Raw genomic sequence first — 9,581 nt, forward strand, 5'->3', positions numbered from 1 at the left:
AAAATTAGAACTTAAAAACAGAGATTCGAACATAAAATCACTACACGGCGTCGCTTTGATTAACAAGAAATTTCCTGTTATATTTGCCACAGGACCCAAGCCGGACCCTTATAATATATAGTGATATATTACTATTAATATAATAAACAAAATGATATAAGCTTTTAAAATTTAATATTATATTAATTATTAATTTATCATAAAATACAAAACTATTTTATATATAGTTATATATTATATATAAATATTATATACAATATCAAAAATTAATATATATATATATATATAAACACGTTCGGTCCCGTCTAATTTAAAAAAAAGAAAAATTAGAACATGACTAATTTTGACCGATTTTAAAAAAAATAAAATCAGTATCCAACCGAACAAAATTCGAGACCGAATCGATCCTACCAATTTAATCCGGTCTAGTTTGATTTACTGATTAATCGATTTTTTTACACAACTAAAAATGATAGTAAGATTTTACATTAATGTCCTTTATTTTGTTAGTCATTTCCGTTGTGTCAGGGAATACGTCTTGAGGCAAGATCTGTAAATAGCAGTGGGACCATTCTGTAAGGATTATCTGGAAAATCAATAAAATCTTCTATATCATTTCTCTCAATTTTGGAGGTCACTCCCAATAGGTTTTGTAAAATCTATTTTTATGTAACATTTAAAGAAAAGTAATTCAAAATTACCTCCAACGGATTATGTATCTTTAAATCTATTTTACATTTTGCTATAGTGTGAAATGTACACAAATATAAAAAAAATTTGTTTATTTTTTTTTTCTTTTCATGTACTTTATCCCCCACAATAGTTTCTCTGTCATTGTACTTTTTGCCTAACAACATATTAAATAATATATAACATTTAAATGATGTAAAAAAATTAAAAAAAAATTGATATAAGGTATATTCTAAAAGTTAATATGTCAAATAAAAAAAATGAATTTTAATAATGTATTTTAAAAAATAAATTCATAAACTGTTAATAGTAGTCTGCAAGTAAATATATCCTTATGTGCTGGACAAAAGGTGGGCATGTGACCGAAAGCAAATAAAGGTGCAAATTATGAAGAAAATTTTTTATGATTATGTGATATTTTATTTAATTTGTAGTTTTGCCCAAAATACTACCATATCATGACCTTAATTATAACTTGAGAGTATTTATCTTCTTCGTAGACCAGAGTATTTGAGGCAAAAATGATGATAAATGAGGTCAAATACATAGATTGTATGCTTACTGAATCTATTTAAATTAATACTATATTCTTATTGAATTTAGTAAATGTAATCTTACTTCAAATTCTTGTATACATTAATTTAAATGCTTGAATGACATTATATATATATATATATATATATATATATATATATATATATATATATATATATTAATATGCTTTAAACAAATATTTGATTTAAAATTGTCATGAATGGCTCTATTCAACAAATTGAATCAATCATATGCCGTTTTCAAATTGAAATTATATTCAATATCATTTTTATTAGCATCATCTTAATATATTTTAACATGGCACCAAATGATTGATTCACAAGTAGAATATAATATATATTTTTTAATCATTTAATAGCACATAATATGATGGTGAGAGCATAATATTTAATAGTAAAAGCCAAAAGGAATAATATTATCATAATATACCACATTACTCATTCAAATTTGATTCCTCTCTTTCAAGCTTTGATCATAAAAAAACTATTGAGGTTGATCGTTCACTCTCACCTTGCATTTTAGGGCTTGTCTAGAAAATGAGATGATGATAATTCTGTTAATAGTAGTAAAATAGTTTATAAATAGTAGAAAAAGAGTTTGAGTTAAGATGTTTTATTGGGTTTTGAAAAATGAGATAAAAAAAATTAAATAAAAATATTATAAAGTTAAATATTGTTATAATATAACTTTCTAATATTATTTTTATTTTAAAATTTGAAAAAATTGAATTGATTTTTATATTTTGTTTGAAAAAATTATAATGATTAAGTCATAGTGATTAAATGAAAAAATTGAAAATTTGTAATTGAAACATATTTATGATTATGTGATATTTATGAAGAAAATTATACATGGGAAGCTTTGAGATGGCATCAATACAACATCGTTGATTCATCTTACTCCTAAACAAACCCTTAATCTCTCCTAATGAGTTGAACTGGGCCCTTGGTTTTGTTTTTCTAATGGGCCGTCATTCATTTCAATTTGGGCCTAATGGAGTGAGGGTCCAAACATTATCTAGTAGAATTGAAATTTACATATTTTGAACTTTCATCAGTCTGTTACAATTCAAGCAACAATTCATTAAATCGGTTTTTTGTTGGAAATTATAGAGAGAAAGCAAAGAACTGCAGGAAATATTTTAGATAAGAGATGAGCTTCTTAAATATATTCCAGGAAAAAAAAATGGAACGTCCAATCAAAAGACAAAATCAAAAGGCATAGAGAAAATAAAAACCCATCGACTAGAGAACGGTTGGACCAACCCATTGCGGGAGGCAACAGAATGCTACTCAAGCCTAGCGCCTTGGGCTTGAAAATTTGCTATCTTTAAAAGCACCAAGTACTACTGCTAAATTGCTAATCCTCTTATGATTAATTCATGGCAAGTCGGGAATGACTCTTTCTCCTCTTCTAATTTATTGTGCGATTTTTCATGCATCAACAACAATAAAATTATATTGGATGAGCATGATCAATATTGTGAATATAGGAATAACAAAAAATACAACAAAAGTTCATGTATTGTTCCAACAAAAAATAATCATCAATTCTACTTAGTCTGCCATATATCAATACAACATTACAAGAAATAAGGTAAAAATTTAAAAAGAAAGCTTTATTTTTCTATCAAGGATGCCCGATCCATAGGTTGAAACAAGCAATGCACCAAGAAGGCGAAATTGCATTAATACAAATAGAATAATGGGAACACTAGCCAAACCAATGATAGGGACGACGATCAAATATTTTCCACGTAACATAAGAAAAAGAGCAGCAGAAAAGGCTATCATCATAGTTGCAATAGAGAAGAAGAGAGTGAAAAGGCCTATCATCATCTTTCTAGGCAAAGATTTAAGAAAGTCTTCTTCTGCATAACGTGATGTGAGGATTCCCAAAAACATCAATACTGAAGTTGAGGAAGAAAATAGTGACACAGAATCAGTTACTATAAAGAGTGTAAATAGTTTGTCATGCACAAGGATTGGCAAGCCTGTATCTTGGTTGTTACCACCAGGAATAGTAAATGCTGCCGCAAACATAATAGTAATGATGAGAGCACCGACCACAGTACAAGAAGTTGCCGTGCTCTTCATCCATTTCTCTCCCTCTTTTCTCATCTCTTGGTGATCTCTAGTAAACAATTGTCTGGCAGTCAAACCTTCTTTATTTAAACTTTCCTTAAGAGAGGGAGGGCAAATGCTTTCCACCTCCTGCATTTATTAAATAAAAATATGAGGAAAAAATCACAACTAGAATATTGAAAAAGAATTAGCCATCAATATTCAACAAACTGAGACTATCATCAATCTTATGGCTTTTTTGAGTAATGAATTTTGTTGTTTTGATTTTAATACAACCATATTTTTAATTGAAGGTAGTTCGATTAAAGAATATTATTTTATAATTTATTTTATCAAAATGTCATTCATTTAAAATATGAATATGTAAATAATTGTAAAAATAGTTGTATATAAGTCAGTTTCCTTTCTCAAATTTGTAATTTTTTTTTTTAGATTAATCTGTTTATTAGATTTCCCGTATTGAAAATTTGATTGTGAGAATTTAAGCTTTCTTATGATAAAGACCTGCTTAGTAGCTATCCTGTGACACCAACAAACATAGAATGCAAAACAAATTTATTCTATATATAATACATATAATACTTGCAGAGTGGTTGAAGTTTCTAATTAAGATTATTCCATAGTGGAGTTCTTAAAATCAAAAGTTCCACTGTTTTGAAGTTAAGTGATACAGATTTTTCCATCATACATTCCCTACATTAATGTAGGGGTATTAAAAAACAATATTAGAAATAAATTTGGTAAGAAATGCTGATTTTAAGACATTAAAGTAAAACAAATGGACTCAAGGTCATGAGTTCTTGCCTAAAAAATTGGAAGGTTTTTATACCTATTAGGGTGCTATTGTTGTTCTCCTTTCTCTCTTTGAAAATCTATCTCTAGATTAGTTTAAACAGTGTATGGTCGAGAGCAAAATTATAAAGCAGCAGGGAGAGATGGATGGAGCTAACCTTAAACCATTGAACTTCTCTTTGCATTTGAAAAGCTGCACCTCTTATTTGATCGACAAGAGTATTTTTTGTTAACTTCCCTGCCATATGCCATATGGTATTTTCGGACTCATCTAACATATTTAGTAGAACATTCTTTCTTTTTATGTTGCATATGAGGCTAAAGGTCCCGTATTCACGACATAGGATGGCCCAATGGAATATGTTCCTTCTTTCAATATCATCATAGAACCTTAAAATGTTTGAATCTGCTTTGACTATAAAATAAACAAATTCAAAGTTCCCTCTCCTGATAGCACTGAAGATTGCTGGTGCAACAATCCTATGTTGATATGTTGTGATTGTATCTAAAGTTGGAATCACATCACTCATAAGAGACAGAAGTTGTTGGAATTGGATACGTAGCAGCTTCATTTCACGTAAGCGCTTGAATCCTAATTAATTTGGAAATTACGAAACAAAGCATGCTGGTTAATTTATAAGTTGGATGAAACAATAAAGAATAATAAATTTTAAAAAATTTATTCCAAACATTATATGGATGCAATATCATACCCAAGAGGTTCAAGAGACTTTTCCATAGACAAGCTTCCAGTGCTGCAAATTAATGTCGAGTCAAAAAATTCAAGGGAAAGAAATTAAGTTTAGGCTTTAATTAATGCACGCACATACATGTTCCGGTAGTGCTTTGTTGAACACTTTCAATGTTAAAACGGAATTGATCGGCAGCACGATCTAATGAAGTGTGTATACCTTCCCCCACCAAAAAGCAAAATAGGCAAATAAAAGCCAAGTAAGAATATGGCAGTATTTTTAATCTATATCTTGAAGGAGCAAAATTCAAGCAACATGCACGCACAGTATTAAGACTATCATGATTTCCTTTTATATATATTCTTAAATACTTAAAAAATATTTCATTATAAAGGTAAAAATAATAAATATGAAGTTATTTGACTAAATACAAGTAGAACTGAGTTTTATACAACTTGTACGTATTATCATACACCTATACTTTTTATAATATTTTTACAACTTAATTTGTTATAACAGGACGGTTGTTATGTCAAAATCTGAAATTCAAATATTTTAGTATTGTACTTGATGATGTTGCACTATCATATCAGTTGACTGTAAAATGAGCTGTGAATTAATGTATAAATATAATTATTTACTCAACCAATTACGTACGAGACATATATAGGATATATAATTATAAAAGATTTATAAAAGTAAGAATTATTTTATGGAAATTTCTTTTTTAAGTAAAAGACCCCAATTAATGGAAAAGCTATATGAGATTAAAAAAAAAAGAAAAAGGAATGGTAGTAACTACTAACAGTGATTGCAGATCCATTGTTTCCAAAACACCAGTCCATTTGATTCCCTCTTGAATGCATCAGTCGCAACAGCCAGTGCCTCGAAAGGGGAGATATTTGATCGATGGTCCAAGACAAAAGCCAAACGAGGACCACGCTCCATTAAATCCAAAGCAATATCTTGCATGGTCATCATGTGATGTTGTATAATTAATTAATTAATCCAATCACCGGAATGAATGATTAGAAGAGGAAAAAAACATGCAGTAATATTTGTTACCTAAATCTCTGGAATAGATAGAACGGTTGAGAAGTGAAGCACCATCGTAGCCTTCCACCAAAAATCGTAACGGAGTGTGAGAATAGAGATAGCGAGCCAATTCTTTATGTCCATAGCCCATAGCCTGAGCAACTGGAAGTTCTCCGTTAGCATTCCTAAGGCTAACCAACCTCCTGTTCTTGGTAATCAGGCACTCTGCCATCCGGTGATTCCCACTAGCAATTGCCAAATGTAGAGCTGTATCGCCGGCATTATCTAGCATTTCCAAATCATGTTCCGAAATCATATTGACCAACTCCTCCACTATAAGTTCCTGTTCAGCTTCAACAGCAGCGTGAAGAACCGTCCCACCCATAAGTGTAATTACTGCTGTCGATGCAGTAGGGTGGAGCTTGAGGAAATCTCTTGCAGTTATCCAATCCCTACTTTGCACAGCCTTGACTAAGTCCGGATAATCATCCTCCCTCTCTTGCCCTGCAATGCATATATATTACACATGATGTTAATTGATATGCTTTTTGATCTCCGGTTTTCATATTATACGTAGAATTATGAAATAAATTAAACGAAGCGTACTTTCACACAAACCACTAAGTACATATATAATGATATCATCTTTTGTATGTATGTGTTAATTTTAAATTCAGTACGTATATAGGATTTATCAAATATATATATATATATATATATAATGATATTAATGCAAGTTATATAACAACTAGTAAATTGGTAAATAATGTTAGGTATAAGTTTTAAATAGATAAATATCGCATAGTCCTTTTGTTAAAAAGTAGATCACACAAAAATAAATATCGCATAGTCCTTTTGTTAAAAAGTGGACAACTTTTTACAAAAATATTTGTACAGAATTTATCTATCGGGACTTGTATGGATTAGGCTTTAATTGAATGTTTGTCAGTCTAAAACAGCCCAAATAATTGGCCGAAGTTTATTTGTGTCACGTGAAGATGCAACCCAACGAACTGAGTGTTCAATGTGGGCTTTGTTCCCATTCTCGTATAACTTACCACTCACAAACATTCAAGCCCAATAAAATCTTTAAGCAAATCTTTATTGATTTTTAACGTAATCATGCATTATTTTGAAGAAAAATCACAGATTATTCCTGAAATTGTCACTTATTTTGCAAAAATGACAATAAATTTAAAATCAATCATGGTCAACATGCAGGTTCATTTACTGATCGTTAAACAAAATTATATAAGTAATTTAACCCCTTGTTAAAATTCTGTCGTTGATAGCTTGGAGATTGATAATTGAAAAATAAGTAATGTATTACTAGTACTGGTATGATCTAAAAGGTTGGATCTTAATAGGAGCAGGCATTGCAAATTACAAAAAGGAGAAGTTTGAGAGATAAAGTTAGATTAGTTTGATGGTCACCTTGTAAAATGAGTACTACAGGTCGTTTGAGTAGATGAAGGGGTATTTCATTTTACTATCATCTTGTTCAACTTAAATGCTTGTCCATATCCAAATGTGCTTTCCAACAAATACGATCCAGATTCGTCCATGAGTTGAGTGAGAAGGATGTTAAAGTTTTCCAAATCTTGTAACCTAGCTAGTCTCCAAATTCTTTATCTTTATTATTATTATTTTTTTATTCTTTCTATTTGTAAGCTAGTGTGAAGGACACACCATCCACATCATTGAAATGACAAGAATTGATTTACAGTATTTAATTCTAAAATCTCTCTTGTAAATTAAATAAAGTCAAGTCTAAGATAAACTGCCTAAGATAAATTATTTGTACTTCTTGTCATGGTGATTCCAATTTCAATTCTCAAGTTTCAATGACAAGATGAACTACAACTAAGTTAAAAGAGCTTTAGATTAGGTATTGAGAAATTTCTGATTTTCCCTACAATTATAAGCCTATTTTTCTTCTTCCAATAATGTTTGTGCATATTAGAGAGAGAGAGAGAGAGAGAGAGAGAGAGAGAGAGAGAGAGAGAGAGAGAGAGAGAGAGACCTGTGTTGTCTGAACTTGAAGAGTTTTCTTCATCAATTCTCGAATCATCATCTTCTGTCTGTATTAACTTGTCATGTCCATTACTTTCCATGAACATTTTAGCTAACATTTTCCAAACAATTTTTGCAGAACAATTGTTATTGATCCGAGATAGTATGTCCATCCCGCATGAACTTTGAATTGCTTGTAAAGTCGTATCATTCCTTTTCCTCCAAGCCTCAAATTCAACCACATCATCATCTGGTTTGGGGGGTTTCGAGCTGCTTGTTTCAACAATATCCCAAAGACCTTGACCCAACAGATAGTTTTTCATCTTGACACTCCAGTTCGCATAATTATCATTTCCAAGAAGTTCAAGAGGAAAATTGTTTGTTTCCATGTTGTGATCTGTCAATACACAGATTAGTGGACACTCCAAATACCAAGAAATACTATTGTGATATGTTTAATTTTTTGTGTTATTTCCAAATATAACATTTCTTTGGCTTTGAAAAATAACAAAATTAATTAAATTTCTATGACTTTGAAAACTCAATTAAAGCCATGTTTGATTTCACATAAATTTCCAAAATGTTTTCCAAACCAAACCAAACATCTCTAAATCTCAAAAACAAAATTCTATTTCAATTTTTAAAATTTTCATCTAATCATCACTCAAAAGCAAAAATCAATACAACTTTTACAAACTTTAAAATAAAAAGTAATTTTAAAAAATTATATTTGTTGAGGGAAAAATGAGCGTGTTGGCATATTCTTGTGAAAACCTGTGTAAAATAGTGTTGTAACAAGTGTTGTTGCGAAAGGCTTGAAGTGTGCTCATTATTGGTCAAAAGAAGCGACTTCGCTCGACCCTCGCTCGACAGAGCGCTCGAGCGAACTCAGGCAGATTCAACCGCTCGACCATCGCTCGACATACGGCTCGAGCGAACTCAGGCAGATTTAACCGCTCGACCCTCGCTCGACACTGAGCTCAAGCGAACCCAGGCAGAGTGTGTCGCTCGACCCTCGCTCGACACTGAGCTCAAGCGAACTCAGACAGAGTCGACCGCTCGATACTCGCTCGACATGGCGCTCGAGCGAACTCAGGCAGATTTCGGCGCTCGACCTTCGCTCGACACTTCGCTCGAGCCAATGTTCCAGATCACTTACAATGTAGGGTTTTGAACGTCTCATTTGATGGGAACTATAAATAGAACATGTTAGCTTCTGTTATATGTGTGGAGAATCAGAGCAAAAACCCTAAGGGCCTCCAAGAACTTCTTAGAGCAACCTCTCCCCCATTTGGTTGATTCTTTCTTGGATAAATATTTCTCCATCACAACACATACAAAATCAACTCTTACTTGAGTCCATTGAAGTGGACATTTTTGTTGGCCGGAAGAGTCCGGAGCTGCCGTTGATGCAGAGATCGAGAAGTTCTCGTGGGAAGCTATAGGAAGGTCGGAGTTCCGACACTACATGCGTGTAGAGATCGAGTGGGTCACTCGTGGTGTTGCAAGCCAAGTTTAGCTACTACAAAGGTTTTGTGAGTGTCTCTAAATTGGTTGTAACAAACTAAAGTTTCTATAGTGGATTTGAGGTGGTGTCTTACACCCGGAGTGGTTTTAGATTTTGAAGATGTTCTTCAAATGAGTTTCCACTCCGTGAACAAAATCATGTGTTGATTATTTGTGTTATTTGATTTATTTATTAACTGCTTGTTTGATTAAT

General features: G+C 31.7%; 2 protein-coding genes across 2 annotated transcripts; both read right to left on the bottom strand.

Annotated features, from left to right (window-relative positions):
• Positions 1–2,767: 2,767 nt before the first annotated feature.
• LOC122293305 lies at positions 2,768–5,759 on the bottom strand. Its single transcript, XM_043101844.1, has 5 exons — positions 5,620–5,759; positions 4,952–5,032; positions 4,835–4,876; positions 4,280–4,713; positions 2,768–3,458 (listed from the first exon to the last, which is right to left on the bottom strand). Exons 4-5 carry the CDS (start codon positions 4,691–4,693, stop codon positions 2,850–2,852), a joined length of 1,023 nt encoding a protein of 340 aa, XP_042957778.1. The 5' UTR covers positions 4,694–4,713; positions 4,835–4,876; positions 4,952–5,032; positions 5,620–5,759; the 3' UTR covers positions 2,768–2,849.
• Positions 5,760–5,825: 66 nt separating this feature from the next.
• Positions 5,826–8,250, bottom strand: LOC122293493. The gene is made up of 2 exons (XM_043102070.1): positions 7,872–8,250; positions 5,826–6,352 (listed from the first exon to the last, which is right to left on the bottom strand). The coding sequence occupies exons 1-2, from the start codon at positions 8,248–8,250 to the stop codon at positions 5,826–5,828; spliced, it is 906 nt and encodes a 301-aa protein (XP_042958004.1).
• Between the last annotated feature and the right edge of the window lie 1,331 nt (positions 8,251–9,581).

This window comes from Carya illinoinensis, chromosome 14, assembly GCF_018687715.1.
Source record: "Carya illinoinensis cultivar Pawnee chromosome 14, C.illinoinensisPawnee_v1, whole genome shotgun sequence".
NCBI lineage: Eukaryota > Viridiplantae > Streptophyta > Magnoliopsida > Fagales > Juglandaceae > Carya > Carya illinoinensis.